The 21,913-nt window shown below is 42.6% G+C and overlaps 1 protein-coding gene and 1 long non-coding RNA gene across 2 annotated transcripts in view; one reads left to right on the top strand and one right to left on the bottom strand.

Annotated features, from left to right (window-relative positions):
• The window catches only part of LOC136667207 (uncharacterized), a 192,409-nt gene that overhangs the window by 155,710 nt on the left and 14,786 nt on the right, over positions 1-21,913 (top strand). The window lies entirely within an intron of this gene.
• LOC136687282 (protein rapunzel-like) lies at positions 12,736-13,598 on the bottom strand. The gene has a single exon (XM_066661632.1). It carries the CDS (start codon positions 13,517-13,519, stop codon positions 12,842-12,844), a length of 678 nt encoding a protein of 225 aa, XP_066517729.1. The 5' UTR covers positions 13,520-13,598; the 3' UTR covers positions 12,736-12,841.

Here is a 21,913-nt window from a genome sequence, read left to right on the forward strand (position 1 = left end):
CACTCCATCACCCTCCAGATCTCGTCCAGCACCAGGTTCACGCTTCCGAACTCTCACTTCAGGGTCTGGATCTCTTCGTCACCGATCTGGTGGAGAACCACGCGGATCAGCGAGCCCGCCACTCCAAAGATAGGGTTCACCACCGCTGCTGCTGAGGAGATTGTAGCAACACACTCCAGGACTTTCACCAGCCCTGTCTTCAGCTTGTCTTGATCCTCTAAGATCTCCAAGTCAGCCATGGCAATGATTTTTTCAGAATCCTACTATCTATAAAGAGAAGGAAATGTAGACATAAAAAATGGAGACATAATCTCAACTACTTTCAACACACTCAAACATTCACAACTCCTCAGTGTCAGTGCAGCGCTGAGATTGGTATACCACCCAAATCACACCTGCCCTGTGGAGGGTCCTGACCTGACCTGTGGGGGATAACAATGTATGCAGAGCAATAGATCAGTCTGTAATTGTAGAAATGTGAAGTACACCAATAGGATCATCCATCCATCCATCCATTATCTGTAACCGCTTATCCAATTCAGGGTCACAGTGGGTTCAGAACTTACCTGGAATAATTGGGCGCAAGGCAGGAATACACCCTGGAGGGGACGCCAGTCCTTCACAGGGCAACACACACATTCACTCACACACACATTCACTCACACACTCACAGCTACGGTCACATTTGAGTCGCCAGTCAACCTACCAACGTGTGTTTTTGGACTGTGGGAGGAAACTGGAGCACCCGGAGGAAACCCCAATAGGATCAGTGAAGCTAATAAAATGGACAGTGTGTGAAGGAACAATGTTATTTTAATGTTATGGCTGATTAGAATGGTTACTTTACGAGAAAACAATGAAAATATTGTTTGAAGCATCTTTTCACATAATGTTCAGCTTTTTAAATATTTGGTTAAAAAAAAGTCATTTTTATTCCATAAATATAATACTGCGCAAATGTTTGAAGATTTTTCACAAATTGCTGTATATTTACTAAAGTATAAATATAAAAAACAAAGGTAAAAGCATATTATATATTTTTTGATTTCTAATATTTAAAAAAAATGCAAAGAAAGAAAAATCCCACTAAAATTAGCATGTGGTTCTCAGAGTGTACATATGGTCACTGTCCAAAGAAAACACAAGAACAAAAAATAAATAAATTAATTAATTAAACAGTAACTTTATAGAAGGAAAATACCTTCTTAACCTTCAATTGAAGTCAGTGTAAAAAAGATTTTATTCTGCGTCATTTTGGAGCATTTCTATGGGGCCGTTCAACATGAAATGTTCACACAATGTGAAGGACAGCTGCTGTTTTCAAATGATACAACAGACTAACAAATCAACAAAAGTGGAGTTATGGATGTTTTTCTTTGGGCAGTGATGATACTCGATGTACGATGAAACTGTACTTTACTTAAATGAGATTTCATATATGATTCGAAAAGCAAAAAGTAAGGCGTGGTGTACCTTAAAACCCTGTATCAACGGATAAAAAGTATTAAGACAATGAATAAATGACTTTGCACGTGGCATGCTGAATCACAGTGTGGTGGAAAAATAGAACCAAGCTAAGAATCTTACAATCTATGTCTGTGGCTGAGCCCTTTTTGATGGTGCTGCTTTCTCGATCACTAAACTGAGTGTCTTTCTTGAAATAATTAAGGCAGAAGTTCTCCAAACTTTCTCAAACACAGGGTCTTCTTGAACTGCAAATGACACATAGATGAAACTTAGGATTGGCTAGAAAGTAAAAAAACATTTAGAAAACATTTAGAAAATGCAAACGTAATCCAGATTAAGTATCATATCTCAGCACTTCAACCGGAAACTTGTGCAATAGCATTTAAATGGTGTTAATATCAGTCAGGAAGTAAACCCACCTGCTGCTTAATGTGGTAATGTGTTTTCCTCTGGAGTGCCTGCAGGGTTTGGTATATTCAAAACATGTAAAAACCAAGTAACATCCATCTAAGCATAGCCCAGCAACTGGGAATAAATCTCTGTGCTACAAACTTTATTGATTTTATTCAGAAATGTCCACAATAGTCAGAATACAATTCCAGCGACTCTACTCTAAACTCATAATAAACTACAAATACGGCCAAATGTTTGTACACCTTCGCTGCCTGCAGTAACTACTTCTAATTTCCTGGCAAAGATTTTGGGAATGATGTGATGGCATTCTGAGGTCAGGGCTTAGAAAGCAGTGAGTTGAGGGGAATGAAAATAATCAAAACCTAATGTAAAACCAATAATCGTTTGGTCTGACCCTTTGGGGCCATATGTCCCTGACCTTATCCTCATCATCCTCACAGACAGAGGTGTAGGTCATCAGCACTATGAGGCCAAACAATCAATCAAAAATTGAGAGAGAACAAAACTTGCTGAAGCAAATAAATATCATCTTAAATGTAATAACAGTGTCAACTACTTGTTTTGTACTAAGTTGTTAATAGGTCCATTTGCTTAAAGGTTTCTCTGCTTGTTCCTCACTGATCAGATTTTGAACTTACTGGTGTTTTTGTGGTTACGCTGCCTGGCGAATTGTTTCCCATTCTGATACAACTCTGACACTTACACAGGATTATTCTAGATGTTTTTGAATGCAGCATATCTGTTTATTTCTTCTGAGTCACTGAGCTGTAACCGAAAAAGTCATTAGCCAATAGGGACGCACCCCTGAAAAAGAGGTTTGTGCAGCGTAACCGCAAAAACTGCAGTGAGTTTAAATCTGATTAGTGGGAAGCAAGCATAAAGAAATTGAGCAAGCGGACATGTGAAATTAGTGAAAGACCAATATTTTATATCGTTTTATCAGTTATAAATTTGACGTTCTTTATACACTCTCTCAAATTTTTGTTTTTGTTTCAGAATTAGGACGTTTTATATTATTTATTTATTTTTATGTTTTTTTTGGAGGGGTGTGAGGGGTGTGGGGTGGGGGCATAAGTCTGGTTCAAAACAAAGTCCTCCATGTGTTTTGGGAGTCCACATTGATACTCTCTCCAGCTTGGAGTACCAGTGCTTGATGTATTCCTTGTATGTGTCTTATTGACCTCAGCTGCAGATCTGCATCCCCTTTTTTTCCTCTGTTCCCTTTCTGTGCTTCAACTTTTCCAGTGGACTCAGTATGGCTGCGAACAGCACAGCTAAGCAATCTCTATTAGGAACATCATGCCCATGCTACTCAGCGTACTGGGAATTCATCAACAAAATATTGAGTTAATGGCATCTGACATTTTTAGCCTAAAATCTTCATATATATGAGGTTTTTATGAAGCTTTTAGGCTACAAATGTCAGAGTTAAAGCTAACTCCCATGTATTGTTTTATATATATATTTATTTATATATATATATATATATATATATATATATATATATATTTAAAAAACAGCAAAATCCCAGAGAAAAATCCCACTAAATTTAGCATGTGGTTCTCAGAGTTTGCATATTGTCACTGTGCAAAGAAAACAAAAGAACAAACTAGATGTCTGCATTTCCAGGAGGAAACGCGAGATGTTGCGCCGCTGAAACCCCCGTCCCCCGATCCGCGTCTTTCCCGCTTAAAGCGAGGCCGTCTATACGGTAAACGTGTGGATCCCTAGGTGACGCTATGGTGAAGGAGTTGACTGCTAAGCTGTTGGTAGTGGGATGTTAAGAGAGCAGTCTCCCACAGCAGTTTACATTGCACTCTATGGAGCTCCATAGGCCGTGAATGAAAAACGATACATTTAGAATTCCACCTTTAAAAACAATTCCACCTTAAAAAATCCAGAATTGTATTGAGATATCCACATTTAAAAATGACTGTAAATAAAGGTAAAAATGTTGAAAAAACAGCCAGTATATTTTGAACAGGGTATTTAAAAAAAAAATCCACCTTAAGAAACCCTGGATAATTAAGACGTCCACATTAAAAATGACCTTTAAAGTCTTAGAGACTGCCGATGTATTTCTGTGCCCTTCACACCTCTCCCCCTCCGTCTCTCCCTCTGCCCCCTTCCCCTCCCCTCTCTCTGTCTTTCTCTCACATGCACGCTCACAGAACACAACTAACAGACTCATGATTCAATGAATTTTGACCGGGGAGTGGACCCTCCAAAAAATCACCCGTAGCTCGAAAACTTTCCCGGGTCCAAAATAGAACGAAACATACCGTAGCGACAAGGAAAGTCTGGCGATCGAGATGGTGTAAAAATGTTTGGACTTTGAGCGAGAATTGATGGTGTAATGATGAGTTAAAAACAGGCAAGATTTTGAAATTCTGCATTCTGACCCGCTCTTAAAATACATTGAGCTCTATGGGAGTGAAACCCTCCCAAGTGTGGAACAAAAATTCATAACTCAAAAACAGTTTCAAACGATCTGCAACTTACATGTGTGAGAAAGGGGAATTTTCTCTACCATTTAAAATTTGAATGAAGTCTGTAGGTGAAAGTATATGGAAGTTATGGCGAAATGTTTGGCAGAAAATTGAAAAAAAAAATCATTTCAATGCATTCCTATGGGAGCATACCCATCCTCCGAACAAATGCTTATAGCTTGGAAAGATTTTCCCAAATCTGTTAACTGTATATAGCGTTGCGACAAGAAGAGTCTGGGGATCGATCTGGTATAAAACATCTGCAGATTGAGTGTGAATTGAACGTGTTATGACGAATTAAAAACAGGAGAAAAATTTAGAAACCGCACTCTGAGCTGCTCTAAAAATACATTGAACTCTATGGGAGCCGAAACCCTCCCTAGTGCCGAACAAAAATTCATAACTTCAAAACCGTATTTTCAAAAATGTTCAGGTGCTAGAAAGGACAAGTGTCTCTACCATTTAAAATTTAAATTAAGTTTCTAGGTGAAACTTTAAGGAAGTTATGGCGAATTGCTCGGCTAAAGAGTGAAAAAACGGTTTTCGGGCAGAGAAGCTAGAGTGCGGTGACATCATGCACTCTAGCTGTCATCCATTCAAATGAATGGAGGGATTTTGAAGGAGGGATACAAAGGGAAGGATGAGTGCAAGAGGTGTGAAAACGGACGTGACGGGTACCGGTGCGCCCGGGCCCGACCGTCTGAAATCTCGTGTCCGTAGCTTGAAAATTGACTTGAAAAGTTAGAGCACTTTGAAAATTAATTCTATAGAAATGACTGGGGGAAAAATGGAGCGAAAAACGAGTGTAGCGGGCGAACGAGTGCGGGTATCGGCAAACTGTATACAAGCTCACATCGTCGCTATAAGATGCACGATTTCCAGGTGGAATGGAGTCGATAGCTCGAAAACTTCGGGACGAGTTAAGCGGAAAAAGAAACGCGGAATAATAAGAATACTGAAAAGTAGAAGAACAATATATTAAAATAAATACATTAATTAATAAAACAGTAACTTTATAGAAGGAAAATACCTTCTTAATCTTCAATAGAAGTCAGTGTAAAAAAGATTTTATTCTGAGTTTTTTTGGAGCATTTCTATTAGGCCATTCAACATGAAATGTTCACACAATGGGAAGGACACCTGCTGTGTTCAAATGATACAACAGACTAACAAATCAACAAAAGTGGAGTTATGGATGTTTTTCTTTGGGCAGCGATGATATAACTGTACTTAAATGAGATTTCATATATGATTCGAAAAGCAAAAATTAAGGCTTGGTGTACCTTAAATCCATATATCAACGGATAAAAATTATTAAGACGATGACTAAATGACTTTGCACGTGGCATGCTGAACCACAGTGTGGTGGAAAAATGGAACCAAGCTAAGAATCTTACCTGTTCTATCTCTGTGGCTGAGGCCTTTTTGATGGTGCTGTTTTCCTGATCATAAAACCTGCCATCTCTCTCGAAATAATTAAGGCAGAAGTTCTTTCAAACATTCTCAAACATATATATATGTCACGCCTTCGTCCTGTCAGTCTGTTGTCCCCGCCATGTGCTTTATTCGCACATGGCTATGTTTTGTTTATGTCCTTGTCTCCGCCCTCGTCCCGCCTCCTCGTCCGTGTCATGTGTTACCCGTCCTCGTTATCTGTCCAGGTGTTTCTCGTTTGTGTGAGTACTTAAGCCCTCTTGTTTCACGTCCTGTTTGTCGTTCATTTCACTTCATTATGTATTGTTCTCCGGTCTTGTCATGTCGCGTCGTTTATCTCTCGTTTCTAGTCAAGTCATGTTTGTTTCCTAGTTTTGTCGTTTAGTGTATTTTCTGTCTCAGTATTTTATGTCCTCGTCTTGTAGTTCCCTTTATAGTTTGCCTGTGTTTTGTTATATCTTTGGTTATTAAATATATCCCGTGTTTTAGCGAATGCGTCCGCCTCCTTCAATCCGCCCCTCGCTCCTGACAGAATGAACGACCCACTAAAGGACGCAGCTAGCACGGACTATTTTCTCAACGAGGCGTTCAGGAGAGTACAGGAGTTTCTAGCGGCAAAGGTGGGCGATCAACCTGCTGCCCTGCAATCTCATATGGGAGTTCCCCCCGAGTTTGAGGGGACTTCAAACGTTGAGGGTTTTCTGCTCCAATGCCGCTTATACTTTGACTATCTGACTGTTCCTGCGCCACACGAATTTATTAAGGTAATGTTCATGAGATCTCTTCTTAAAGGGATAGCACTGCAGTGGGCTGATCGCGTGCTGAGAGAGAGAGGCCTGCAGATTTCGGTGGAGACTTTCAGAGATCTATTGAGAGCCAGATTCTCCCGATCGGCTCTCGAGGTCAGCTCCGCAGGACCCTCTGTTCCCGAGGATTGCCCCCTCAGGTCCGGGGAAATTTTTGGGGGGGCGTTAAGGGTAGGGGCTGTTAGCCTCACCTCCGTACCTCTGAGGCCTGAGGCTAACAGGGGCGCACCTCGAGGTGATCTAATGGGTGCGCCTGTGAAACCCCCTAAACCCTTTACAGCTCCAGCGCGAGCCCGGCGAGCAGCACAAACCCCTGTCCTCGAGAGCGCGGCGCGCGGCTCTCCTGTCTTCGTGAGCGCGACGCGCGCCTCTCCTGCCTCCTTGGACGTCGTCGCAGGTCCCCCTGCCTCCTTGGACGTCGTCGCAGGTTCCCCTGCCTCCGTGGACGACGTCGCAGGTTCCCCTGCCTCCGTGGACGACGTCGCAGGTTCCCCTGCCTCCGTGGACGACGTCGCAGGTTCCCCTGCCTCCGTGGACGACGTCGCAGGTTCCCCTGCCTCCGTGGACGACGTCGCAGGTTCCCCTGCCTCCGTGGACGACGTCGCAGGTTCCCCTGCCTCCGTGGACGACGTCGCAGGGCTTCCTGTCCCGGTGATGGCGGCACCCGCCGCTCCTGTCCCGGTGATGGCGGCACCCGCCGCTCCTGTCCCGTTGATGGCGGCACCCGCCGCTCCTGTCCCGTTGATGGCGGCACCCGCCGCTCCTGTCCCGTTGATGGCGGCACCCGCCGCTCCTGTCTCGTTGATGGCGGCACCCGCCGCTCCTGTCCCGTTGATGGCGGCACCCGCCGCTCCAGTGTCCGTGATGGCGGCACCCGCCGCTCCAGTGTCCGTGATGGCGGCACCCGCCGCTCCAGTGTCCGTGATGGCGGCACCCGCCGCTCCAGTGTCCGTGATGGCGGCACCCGCCGCTCCAGTGTCCGTGATGGCGGCACCCGCCGCTCCTGTCCCGGTGATGGCGGCACCCGCCGCTCCTGTCCCGGTGATGGCGGCACCCGCCGCTCCTGTCCCGTTGATGGCGGCACCCGCCGCTCCAGTGTCCGTGACGGCGGCATCGGCCGCTCCAGTGTCCGTGACGGCGGCTACGGCCTCTCCTGTCCCCGTGACGGCGGCTACGGCCTCTCCTGTCCCCGTGACGGCGGCTACGGCCTCTCCTGTCCCCGTGACGGCGGCTACGGCCTCTCCTGTCCCCGTGACGGTGGCTACGGCCTCTCCTGTCCCCGTGACGGTGGCTACGGCCTCCCCTGCCCATGTCCGTAGGTCGGCCCGAAGGACTTCAGGGCCGATCCCCAGAACTGTGCCTAGGCTGGTTCCTCAGACTGCCACACAGACATTAGCCAGTCCTGGGCACCCCCCTGTTATTTTGGTCCCCTTGTCAGTCCCTGTCCTGGTTCCCGTCTCTGTCCTTGTCCCTGTACCCGTGTCTGCCTTTGTCTCTGTCCCTGTCCCGGTCACTGTGTTTGTGTCAGTCCCTGTAAATGTCCTTGTACCTGTTCCCCTACCAAGTCCAGTCCAGTCTCCTGTCAGCCCTGTCCAGTCTCTGTTTCAGACCCCTGTCCAGTCTCAAGTCCCGTCTCCTGTCCAGTCCCCGTTCCAACCCTCGGTCCTGTCTCAAGTCCCGTCTCCTGTCCAGTCCCCTGTCAGTCCTGTCCAGTCCCTGTTTCAACCCTCTGTCTTGTCTCACGTCCAGTTCCCGTATCAGTCCAATGTCCAGTCACCTGTCTTGTCTCCGGTCCAGTTTCCCTTTCAATCCCCTGTCCAGTCTCCAGTCCCGTCTCCGTTTCAGTCTAGTGTCATGTCACCTGTCCTGTCTTCTGTCCAGTCACGTACCCCTGTCCAGTCCAGTGTCTTGTCACCAGTCTCTGCTCCCGTCCAGTCCCAGCACCGAGTCCTGTCACCTGTCCCGTCTTCCGTCCAGTCCCTGTTTCCATCCAGTGTCATGTCCAATGTCAAAAATCTCGTCAATTCCCATGTGTCCACTCCTGTCCTGTCCAGTCCGTTCTCGTCTCTTGTTGCCCCCCTTTGTCAGTCTCCTGTCATGTCCCGTGTCCCGTCTAGTATATTCGGTCCTGTCGTGTCCCCAGCTACTGTGTCTGTTCCCGTCCTGTCCTGAGTCCTGTCACCTGTTGGTTTGTTGTCCTGTCTTGTTTTTCGTGCCCTCTCCTGCGCCAGCTCCTGGGGGGGTTTAGGAGTACGCGCCCGGGAGTTGCGCGTTCTTGGGGGGGGCATCTGTCACGCCTTCGTCCTGTCAGTCTGTTGTCCCCGCCATGTGCTTTATTCGCACATGGCTATGTTTTGTTTATGTCCTTGTCTCCGCCCTCGTCCCGCCTCCTCGTCCGTGTCATGTGTTACCCGTCCTCGTTATCTGTCCAGGTGTTTCTCGTTTGTGTGAGTACTTAAGCCCTCTTGTTTCACGTCCTGTTTGTCGTTCATTTCACTTCATTATGTATTGTTCTCCGGTCTTGTCATGTCGCGTCGTTTATCTCTCGTTTCTAGTCAAGTCATGTTTGTTTCCTAGTTTTGTCGTTTAGTGTATTTTCTGTCTCAGTATTTTATGTCCTCGTCTTGTAGTTCCCTTTATAGTTTGCCTGTGTTTTGTTATATCTTTGGTTATTAAATATATCCCGTGTTTTAGCGAATGCGTCCGCCTCCTTCAATCCGCCCCTCGCTCCTGACAATATACTACTTAGTCCTCCATTTCGCCGTGTCTGGCAAGTAAATACAAGTGGGTAGCTTATTTATATCATCCACTTTTTCCATGACTCAAAACAGTAGACAGGGCTGGTCAAAGAATATAATGGTTGCAAAATGAGAAAATACATAAAGACACAAAACATAGTGGAAATTCTGTCTACATTCTTCTTAATTTTATGCAAAATTTGCTTTAAAAACAAGGGCAAGCAACATGTGTGTGTGGAGGGTGCTGCAACAGTTGAAGGAACTTGTTATATATATATATTTTATATATATAGATCTATATATATATATATATATATATATATATATAGTTATATATATAGATTTTAATTATTTGCATTGTTTGAAAACAAATGCAGTAAAGATTCTTACAAATTTGTCCCACAGTTGGAAACAACAGCCAGGTTGGAAAAACTCAACAGTAACTGACAGTTTACAACAAATATACGAATATATAAAATATGTAATTCCAATGACCCTCATTTAACTATGTATCTGTAGCACATTCTGCACTCTTTGCACTCTGCACAGTTTATGACCATTAGAAGCAAAGTGATTATAGAGCCATCAGTATGTGAATATGGCCATTCAGCATTATGAACCAGCTCTGAGTCCGATGTGATGGTCACACTGTTTATTTCTTGACCTGTGCATAATACAGGTGCTGGTCATAAAATTTGAATATCTTGAAAAAGTTGATTTATTTCAGTAATTCCATTCAAAAAGTGAAACTTGTGTATTATACTTATTCATTACACACAGACTGATATATTTCAGGTGTTTATTTCTATTAATTTGATGATTATAACTAACAACTAATGAAAACCCCAAATTCAGTATCTCAGAAAATTTGAATATTACTTAAGACCAATACAAAAAAAAAGATTTTTAGAAATGCTGGCCAACTGAAAAGTATGAGCATGTACAGCACTCAATACTTAGTTGGGGCTCCTTTTGCCTGAATTACTGTAGCAATGCGGCGTGGCATGGAGGTGATCAGTATGTGGCACTGCTCAGGTGTTATGAGAGCCCAGGCTGCTCTAATAGTGTCCCTCAGCTCTTCTGCATTGTTGGGTCTGGTGTATTAAATCTTCCTCTTCACAATACTCCATAGATTTTCTATGGGGTTAAGGTCAGGTGAGATTGCTGGCCAGTTAAGAACAGGGACACCATGGTCTTTAAACCAGGTACTGGTAGCTTTGTCACTGTGTGCAGGTGATAGTCCTATTGGAAAATGAAATCTGTATCTCCATAAAGTTGGTCAACAGGAGGAAGCATTATGTGCTCTAAAACTTCCTGGTAGACCTGGTAGGCTATGTTGACCTTGGACCTCAGAAAACACAGTGGACCAACACCAGCAGATGACATGGCACCCCAAACCATTACTGACTGTGGAAACTTTACACTGGACCTCAAGCAACGTGGATTCTGTGCCTCTCCTCTCTTTCTCCAGACTATGGGACCTTGATTTCCAAAGGAAATGCAAAATTTACTTTCATCAGAGAACATAATTTTGGACCACTCAGCAGAAGTCTAGTCCATTTTGTCTTTAGCCCATGCGAGATGCTTTTGACGCAGTCACTTTTTCAAGTGTGGCATTACACAAGGAATGCGACAGCTGAAACACATGTCTTACATACGTCTGTGTGTTGGTGGTTCTTGAAGCACTGACTCCAGCTGCAGTCCAGTCTTTGTGAATCTCCCCCACGTTTTTAATGGGTTTTGTTTCACAGTCCTCACCAGGGTGTGTTTATCCCTATTTGCTTGTGCACTTTTTTCTACCACATCTTTTCCTTCCCTTCGCCTCTCTATTAATGTGCTTGGACACAGAGCTCTGTGAACAGACAGTTTCTTTAGCAGTGACTTTTGTGTCTTGCCCTGCTTGTGTAAGGTGTCAATGCTCGTCTTTTTGAAAACTGTCAAGTGATCAGTCTTCCCCATGATTGTGTAGCCTACAGAACTAGATTGAGAGACCATTTAAAGGCATTTGCAGGTGTTTTGAGTTAATTAGATAATTAGTGTGTGGCACCAGGTGTCTTCAATATTAAACCTTTTCACAATATTCTAATTTTCTGAGATACTGAATTTGGGGTTTTCATTAGTTGTCAGTTATAATCATCAAATTAAAAGAAATAAACTCTTGAAATATATCAGTCTGTGTGTAACGAATGTGTATAATATACACGTTTCACTTTTTGAATGGAATTACTGAAATACAACTTTTTCATGATATTCTAATTTTATGACCTGCACCTGTACATGAGTACTATAATATATGCTGTCGTTGGCTGCTTTATTAAATACAGCTACCCTGTATCTGCATTTCTTATTTGTTTAATCAGGTCCACTTCCCAGATAGTATGTTATATTTTTCACTGTGTAATGCATAGTGAGAGGCTGTTGATTGCATATGAAACTATATGCATCATAGAAATCTTTAGCAAAGAGGCAACAAGTAAAAGGATATTTTATCATGTATGTGAAATAATGATAGTGACAGTTTACAGTTTCAGCACTGACCTGACCTGAGTTGCTTTTTCAAACTTTATTTACATGTCATCTCTTGAGCCTTGCCTAAAAACTTATGGAAGTATATAATAATCAATATCAGTAACTATTAACCATTAAGTATTTATCACATATTATTAGTATTAACCCCAGTGAGGGTGCTTCATTTTTTTCTTGTTCTGCATAATGGCATTTGAAGTATGAGTTTTAAAGAGAATGGCACCATCTAGAAGCAGTAAGTGGAATGGCATCAGAGGCCCAATCTGACGTCACTGATCCGAAAACCACTGACACTGCATCGCTTCTATTTATAGCCTCTGACACTTTCTTACAACAAGACCCACAACAAGCACATTTCTCATGTTTTAATACACATAGAAATCCCTTAAACGTGACAGAAAGGCTAGAAAAGGCCTGGAGTCGGTCCTCATGTTTATTAACTGAACACACTGAAATGATTCAATTCAGTTCAATTCACTTCACATATGCTGTTTTTCCATATCAACAAAAATATGGTATTTAACATTTTACATCAAATTAACTCTCTTTGCCCTTGTTTACACTGGCAATAAATCATCATCATCATCTTTGCTGCTTAATCCATTTCAGTGTCTCTGTGATTGACAATACATTTTTTGATGTAATAGATTTCACTGAAGAAATGATGGACACATTTAAGTAAAATCAATCAATTTTCAGAAGGTTTTTTTTCTTTTTCAGTTAATTACACAAATCAAGGCCTATTTAATTTGTGTCAAGTAAATTCAGTATAACATTTCAATGTTTTATTATGCATCATTTAATTAACCATTTGCATGTTGTATTAAACTAAACTAAAGAATGGTGAAAATGGCAGGAAAATGTACGTTTTAATTAGTTGGCACTAGACTCTTCAGGAAGGTAGATCTGCAGGACCACTGCTCTAGGGAACACACATGGATTCCAATGTGAAGAAAAGGAGAAGTGATCACTTGCACTTCCCCAGCTCTTCCTTCATTTTCTCCTGCACCGCTATCATATTCTTGGTCCATTCCTTGCTCAAACCTTCCTCGTCGTCCCCAATGATGGCGGCGTGCCCCATGAGGGCGATGAGGCCAATGCAGAAGAGGTAAGTGAGGCGAGTGCAGAGGCACTCCATCACCTTCTTGTCTCCATGGCAGTGGGTCATGTACACCTCTAGGATGGGTTTGCTAAAGAGCTTGCGTTTCCCCATCACACCATCGTACAGCGTGTGCAGGTTCTGGTCGCCCATATCTTGGGCGAAGCTCTCCACAAAGTCGTCTTTCTTGCGCTGCTGCTGCTCAGGTTTCGCCTCCACGATCTCCATGAACTTGCGGAACTGGTTGCGGATGTTCTCCTCCACGTGGCCGTACTGGTTGTCCAGCGTCTCCTTCTGGATCTGCAGCAGGGTGCTTCGGTTCTGCTGCGAGATCTCGTCCAGCGCCCGGTTCACGCTGCTGAACTCTCGCTTCAGGGTCTGGATCTCTTCATCATCGATCTGGTGGAGAACCACGCGGATCAGCGAGCCCGCCACTCCGAAGATAGGGTTCACCACCGCTGCTGCTGAGGAGATTGCAGCAACACACTTCAGGACGTTCACCAGCCCTGTCTTCAGCTTTTCTTTATCCTTTAAGATGTCAGCCATGGCAAACAGAGCTCTCCAAAGTCTTAATGTCTAAAAGAGGAGGAAAGGCCACAGTACACAAACAAATGTAGTCATGCGCTGATCAACCACCAAAATGATACCTGCCCTATGGTGGTCCTGTCAGTTGAAGAACAGGGTGAAAGGGGGCTAACAAAATAGGCAGAGAAACTAATTGTAATCGTAGAACTACAAAGTGCACCTATACAGTGAAGCTGACAAACTGAACAATGAGTGTAGAAACAAGTTATTTTAAATATTATGGCTGATGAGGTGTATTTTGTATGGAACCCCTGAAGGTCAAGCTGAATAAAACATTTTTATGTATGTTCCTGAGACTAAGTTCCACAATATTTATTTTTTTCTGCCTGTTATACACACCAAAAATGGTTGAAAATTAAATTTCTAACATCATTTTCAAATGGATTAAAATTTCAGCCATCAAAAGCATAATAATTTTTTCCTTCTAGTGAGGTGTGCTTGAGGGTTAAAAAATATTTAAGCTAATATTTAGCATGCCCTTCCAGCTTTGACCAGCAGGGATTTAAAAAAAATCTCATACCCTGATAAAAAGGTTGAAAATATATTTTGAGGCACTAGGTGCTAAAATTTAGCATGCTGTACCAGCTCTGACCACAACTCCATACAGCACCCAGAGCCGAAACACGAGCAAACTGGTTGTCATACAGCCACAGGAGAGACAAAAGCTGCGTTCCAAAAGCCTAGGCTGCAGCCAAGGTAGGACGTGTCCTTGGTAGGTATGAAGACTCATTCTTAGTAACCCGATTACACATATGGAGCGGTCTAAGGAGGCTGCGCCATGACATAACCGCACAGGTCTTATATGCCTTGAAGCACTAACATTACTAAGTTAAAATAAGTTGTATTTGCTTATTAATATTATTCTTTTTAATATTATTCTGAAGGCCTGTTTTTCACAGTATCTGGTTTATTTTCTCCAATGTGTCATAGGTGTGCAGAGAATAGTGGGTAACTGAGGGCCACGAAGGATCCATCTGTTGCATCCTTCAAATCACTCCGAACGTAGGCTGCATTTCTTGGCTGTGTACGATCCTTCACATTAGAGCAGCTTTCTGTGTTGTAGTGGCTGTAAACTTTGGAATGCAGCTACATTGTTCAGCTGTTCTTAAGAACTGGGTATGAGGGGAAAAAAATTAAATCCCTGCTGGTCAAAGCTGGAAGAGCATGCTAAATATTAGCCTTTTTTTTAAAACTTCAGGTGCACCTCAGTATAAGGAAAAAAGTTGTTATATTTCTGATGGCTAAAATTGTAAAAGTGATGCTAGAAATATTTTATTAACAGTTTTTGGTGTGTATAACAGGCATAAAAAATATAAATAATGTGGAACATTGTCTCAGGAATATACGCTTAACTTTTTTATTCAACTTGACCTTCAGGGCGTCCATAAGTTTGTCTCTCCTACCTGGTATCTGCAGAATGGTTACTTTACAAGAGAAGGAAATAAGTTGTTAATGTATAACTGAATTCCATGTAAGAATATTTTTGTCCAAGTGATTTTGGAGCAATCCTGTTGATCATTTTATTATTTCATTTTCACAAAATATTCAATCCTGCATTATCTAATTGTGTTTGAAAAAATAATCAAAACTACAAAATGACATATGCAAGATTTTTAGCAAATATATGACCCTCTAAATACAATGCTGGACAATGCTAAATATAATTACCTGACTAAATTATATATATTTGCAGATTTCTTAATCAAAATAAATGAATACATTTACAAACTTTTTAATGCACAAATAAATTTCGAAAATTTTTACTTGCTAAAGATATATTTCCTAAAATAAAACATACAACAAAGCTTACTTTATATTTTATTCTAATATATTAAATGTGCAAATACTAAAGTGCCCTAAAATTAGAAATTTAGAAAATGAAATGAGAAAAGTAAAATAAATTTGCTAATGTATTTCCCAAGATTTTGCAATGTATTTCCAATTGCAGATTACACAAGAAAAGCACAAAAATAAAGCTTGGTTTATCTTAAAACCATGTTTTAAGACATAAAAGTATCAAGACTTTGACAAAATGACTACATTGGGCATGCTGATTGACAGACTTAAGAGAAAATGGAGCCAAGGTGAGAATCTTACCTGATTTATGTCTGTAGCTGAGCCCTTTCTGATGGTGTTGTTTTAGATATATATAGACATCTATCTTTCAATAATACTGAAGTTCTCCAAACATTCTCAGATATCAGATTATATATAGTCTTGTTGAACTGCTGATGAAACACAATTTAAAGCTTATGATTGGCTAGAAAGTAAAAGCTTACCATATTTGGACTACCATAATGCGAGACCTTGAAATGTTCTGTTACTTACAAAAACAGGCCTCTTGAGTGCCTACAGTGGTTGGTTCAAGAAAAACATGCAGAAACAAAGTTACATGTCCAGCTAAAGTGAGTAGCCTAACAACAATGAACAAGACCAGTATGCACCAAAGGATACTGGAATTTATTGAGAGATTTCCACAATAGCTGTGTAATAGTATAGTTGCTTATTAGATCAACTGGAATATTACACAGCTATTGTGGAAATCTCTGAATCTGTATCTTAATTCCATATTTTCAGAAGAAGGAAGAAGTGGCCAATATAGATAAATTAAACATTAAAACACATATCTCCCAAAAAATCAACTTTACAAGAGATGAAAAAATACCTTCTTAACATTTAAAGAAAGTCAGTGTAAAAAGATTTTTATTCCAAGTCATTTTGGAGCATTTCTATTGGTCCATCCATCAAGAAATTTTCACACATTGAAAATCAGATGCTGTGTTCAAAATCAACAAAAATTGAGATGTTTTTAATTGGACAGTGACGATATATAATATTGGCCACTTCTTCTGCAATTAATGACAATAAAATGTTGATTGTCTCACTTTGCTGCAGCAACCATTTTACTTTTCTGCAAAGTGTTTTGGAGATGAATATGTTTTATTTTCTTATTGTCATAAGAAATTTGACATTTAGACTTTTAATCTTCATAGATTTTACTGACAAGTTTAACAGCCAGGTACAACTCTGAGATGTTTCCTGGTGCCAGAAAGTCTCAGGGTCCACGGATAAGAGTCATGAATTAAATCATAAAGACAAGATGCCAGGCTCTGTTTATAGCATGTTGTCTTTGCCAGTCAGCTTAGTATTTATGGCCCAAGCCAGAGACTTTGAAAATAATCAACCTTTGAAACAGCTTACTCCAAAGGTCTTTAAAACTACAGAATCAACCTTTTAATTCCGTTGCAGCTCGTCATAATGTGTTTGATTCTTGAGCTGATGCAAGACCTGTAGAAATTCAAGTCTCTTGGACAAGCGGAAATTTAATTATAATAATTATTATGTGATTAAAATTTGAATCATGAACCACCATATGGCAGAGATCAAAAGTGTCTGCCTCTAGATATTACTTCTGTGCCACTTGATTAAGAATAACATAACATATAGTCTGAAAATTACTTTGTGGGCACAAGCCAGGAACATACCCTGAAGGGGGCGCCAGTCCTTCACAGGGCCACACTCACACTAACGTGTGTTTTGAAGCGTGGGAGGAAACCGGAGCACCCGGAGAAAACCCACGCAGACACAGGGAGAACACACCACACTCCTCACAGACAGTCACCTGGAGGAAACGCACGCAGACACAGGGAGAACACACCACACTCCTAACAGTCACTCAGAGGAAACCCACGCAGACACAGGGAGAACACACCACACTCCTAACAGACAGACACTTGGAGGAAACCCACGCAGACACACCACACTCCTCACAGACAGTCACCCGGAGGAAACCCACACAGACAGGGAGAACACTCCACTCTCCTCACAGACAGTCACCCGGAGGAAACCCACCCAGACACAGGGAGAACACACCACACTCCTCACAGACAGTCACCCGGAGCAGGGCTTGACCCCACAACCCTATGACCCTGGAGCTGTATGTTGCACAACAAAAAGTCGTCAAAAAGCAGCTTTACAGAGATCCGGGTCCAAGCCTCCTATGAGCCAGGGGCAACAGTGGCAAGGAAAAACTCCCTCAGCACATGAGGAAGAAACCTTGGAAGGAACCAAGACTCATACGGGGAACCCATCCTCCTCAGGTCGACACCGGAGACACAACAGAGAACAGAAGTAAAAGTGAACTGATGACAGATGAAGGAGTTATATTAATATGAATGTAGAATATTAGTGAATATGTGAGTTGAGGAAGGAGGAGGTGATCAGGGATTCTGTGTGAGTTGAAAGTAGGTGCAGAGTTAATCTGAGATAAAACAGCATGGCCAAGCATGATAGTGTAGATGAGACGAGGGCAGGATTTTGTACAGGACACACGGGCTGGATCAGGACAACACTTGGAGAGCAGCAGGACATCTCAAAGCATGAGAGAGACAGGAGAAAGAAAACCAGACAAAGGGAAAAAATACAAATAAAGAGGTTAGTATGTTCATGGTAAAGCACGGACAAAATCTTCCTGCGATAAAAAAGAGCTTCCACAGGTCAGGCAAGAGAACCCAGCAACAGACAGCGGGTTGGCGGTTACCAGAAAGCTAACTAAAAAAGCTGTAGCTATGGTAGTATGACCGGGTTAATACAGAGCAGTGATAATATGAAAACCACCTCTAACACCAGTAGAGAAGGAGTAACCTGAGATAAGTATTGATTGACAAGTATTAAAGGTTGAGGGGGCAGAAAAAAATATGAAAGGATACTGTTTCCAGCTAAACTCATGGCAAGTTCAGACGATGCATGATTGTGGCCTGCACAACTTGGGTTTATGAATGTCTTATCTGTCTGGCACCCACTATAATGCCTCGTTCAAACTTGATATGAGCCATTCATTTAGTTGTCCTTTCAGTTTTATTTGTGCTCAGTGTGGCAGTTCCAATGAAATGGAAATAATTTATAATAAGAATGAAATAAAGAATGTTACAATAAATGGGGGGAATGAGGGAATGTGCACGCCGGAACAAGAGTTTGTGCGCCACGAACCGGAGAGGTGGTGGTGGTGGTGGGGGTGGTGAGTGGGGTTGGGGTGGGGTAGAATCTCATCCATCTGTCATTCGCTGTTATGCTTCATTCAAACATGCCATGAGACACTCATTTAGTTGGAATCAGTGTCTGCTCATTTTTCAAATGTACTCCTCAATCATCAATTCATGAAAAATGTAAAGTGGCAGTTCCAGCTGAATGGAAAAGGGCAGTAGTTTATTCTAAAGCCTGAAATCAGCTTAGACCAGAGCAAATGGGACAAATGGGTAAATGCTGGAATGTGCACGCCGGAGAAGAGTTCATGCGTAGTGTGCATTTAGCAAAGAAAGGTAGAGGAGGTGTCAGTGTTCACAATGCATTATGGGAGCAATGGAACTGCGGGTTCACGGCACACGTTTCACGTTCAGTTCTTCTCTAACACTACATTCACATCAGATTGACAAGTTGCTAATGTCGCTCCAAATTTGTCTCTTATGGTTGTGTTCGTGGCCGCTCGTGTTGTCGTGTGGGCGTGTACAAGGTCCAAGCTTCACGCTTCACCAAGCAACACAAGTATCCACTTCTTTATACCATGCTTCATGACATTTTTTTGAATGTGTGTATAGATGCATTATATAAAACAGGAAAAGAGCACACAGCGGTTATGAGCCTCACTTCTGCGTTTATTGAAATATTGTGAAATAATTACAATGGGTATTGGGCCTGCTGAGTACAGGTTCATTTGCAGCTACTCCAGAGCCCATGCCTTTCTATGGAGTTTAAACACTGAAGTGGCAAATGTAATGACACAAGCAGTAGAATTGTGTAGGCGTCTGTGACTTATTGGAACACTCCACATGTTACTAGTCCTCTAGGGTCCAGTTAGCATCTGAAGTGTCCGGTGTCGTGATGTTAGCAGAGGTAGCTCCCATGGAAGCTAAAGAATGCTGCACTGACATGCAGTATGTGCGTGAGAGGCCTCCTTCATTGAATATAGATGTGATTTTGATTGCATGGACAATTCTAGAGAGAGAAGCTGGCAGTTACCAACATTAAACCTTTGTGGGAGCCCAAGGCGATGTCCCATTTGTGTGGTAGTGCCTTCCTTCTAAGATCTATTCCTGAGAAATGCCAAATGCCTGAACAACTTTGGAAATGGAAAGTCCTATCCATCTGGCACCGCAATCATGCATTCTTCTAAATTTTCCCCAAATAGCACCCCTGCCCAAACCTGTATCAGCTGAGCTGTGTTATCTTGTGGGTGAGGGTGAACATTGGCCTGCGTGCTCATGGCAATTTCAAACAAGGAATGATATTATACTGTAGTTTTTTACAAAAAGGATGTCTCATCCATCATCCATCTGGCACTCACTATTATGCTTCGTTCAGTGTTGCCATAAATGAGGCACTCATTTAATCGTAAATAATTTCCTTTCATTTTTTTAGTTGTGCTCCTCAGTCATCAATATGTGACAAACGTAAAGTGGCAGTTGCAACTATATGGAAAAGGGCAATAGTTTATTATACTGAACAAATATATAAGCACAATACTTTTGTTTTTGCTCCTATTTTTCATGAGCTGTCCTTAGAGGTCTCAGACTTTTTCACTGTACACAAAAGGCCTTTTTCTCTCAGATATTGTTCACAAATTTGTCTAAATCTGTTTTAGTGAGCACTTCTCCTTTGCCGAGATAATCCATCCACCTCACAGGTGTGGCATATCAAGATGCTGGTTAGACAGCATGATTATTGAACAGGTGTGCCTTAGGATGGCAACAATAAAAAGCCTCTCTAAAATGTGCAGTTGTATCACACAGCACAATGCCACAGATGTCGCAAGTTTTGAGGGAGCATACAGTAGGCATGCTGACTGCAGGACTGTCCACCAGAGCTGTTGCCCGTGAATTGAATGTTAATTTCTTTACCATAAGTCGTCTCCAAATGCGTTTCAGAGAATTTGGCAGTACATCCAACCGGCCTCGCAAATGCAGACCATGTGTAATAACACCAGCCCAGGACCTCCACATCCAGCATCTTCTCCTCCAAGATCGTCCGAGATCAGCCAACCCAAACAGCTGCTGCAACAATCGGTTTGCATGACCAAAGAATTTCTGCACAAACTGTCAGAAACCATCTCAGGGAAGCTCATTTGAATCTGCTCGTCGTCCTCATCGGGGTCTCCACCTGACTGCAGTTCGTTGTCATAACCAGCTTGTGTGGGCAGATACGCACATTCGATGGCATATGGCATGGTGTAGAGGTGTTCTCTTCACAGATGAATGTGTATGCCGTTTTGTGGGTGAGCGGTTTGCTGATGCCAACGCCGTGGATCAAGTGGCCCATGGTGGCAGTGGGGTTATGGTATGGGCAGGCGTATGTGATGGACACTGCGTGAGCCAAATGTTGGTCAAACCAGATGCTGACTGTGTTGTGTTTATATTTTTGTTCATGTAAAGCCTGAAATCAGCTTAGACCAGAGCAAATGGGACAAACTGGTAAATGCGGGAATGTGCACACCAGAGCAAGGGTTTGTGCCAGAGGCGATTGCTCTAAGACTAAAATGTCAAAAGAATAAGTGATCAAATATATACTGTTGTGTGTACATGTCATTGAATAAATATGCACTACAACGCACTCAACTTTTGTTCAGAATCAGCTTCTCATCACTGGTAAAGACACGGCTTTCCTCTCAGTCATTCCCGCAGCTTCACAGTGCTTTAAACAGCGTCCACATAGTTCAATAGCGAAGCAGCAAGTGCAGCGAAACGAGACAAGTCATTGGATAAATGCTGGGCTTTGTCCCGCCCATCAGACGCTCAGCGTCTCTGGGGGTCTATGGGGCAGTGGGCTGGCCTCGGCCGGCCCGGACGCTCAGCTTCTGCATAATGATTGGATGATCTGTCTGAGGCTGAATCCCTTTTTGATTGACAGCGAAAGGAGCGAATCAGCGATCCTTTGGTGTAAAGATCCGTGGGAGCATTATATTTTCATTCTGTTCTGACTTGAACCGGAGACTTTCTTAATCCTCTTAGCGTCATTTTCTTTGTTACCGTCACAAAGCACTCACAGGCGGACACACTTCACATGGGCCAAGGCCGTTTAAGCAGCCTAGCTCTGCTGGCCATTGAGAGGACACTAGTCAAGTCCCTGGAAAAGACGCCTTGTTGGTACGACAGGGTCACAGATAATTTTCTTGAAAAGGAACGGAGGATAGAATTTACGTATAAATAAACCGACAAATTTTATGATGTAGACCGAAATTGAGCTTCCCCTACTTGAAAGACCAGCATCTGCCACTGGTTTGTGCGTAGTGTGTGTTTAGCAAAGAAAGGTGGTCAGTGTTCACAGTGTATTATGGGAGCAATGGAACTGTGGGTTCACGGCATG

Source organism: Hoplias malabaricus, chromosome 1, assembly GCF_029633855.1.
Source record: "Hoplias malabaricus isolate fHopMal1 chromosome 1, fHopMal1.hap1, whole genome shotgun sequence".
Lineage (NCBI taxonomy): Eukaryota > Metazoa > Chordata > Actinopteri > Characiformes > Erythrinidae > Hoplias > Hoplias malabaricus.

Coding starts and splice junctions, on each gene's coding strand:
- LOC136687282 (XM_066661632.1), bottom strand. CDS start 13,519: ATGGCTGACATCTTAAAGGATAAAGAAAAGCTGAAGACAGGGCTGGTG.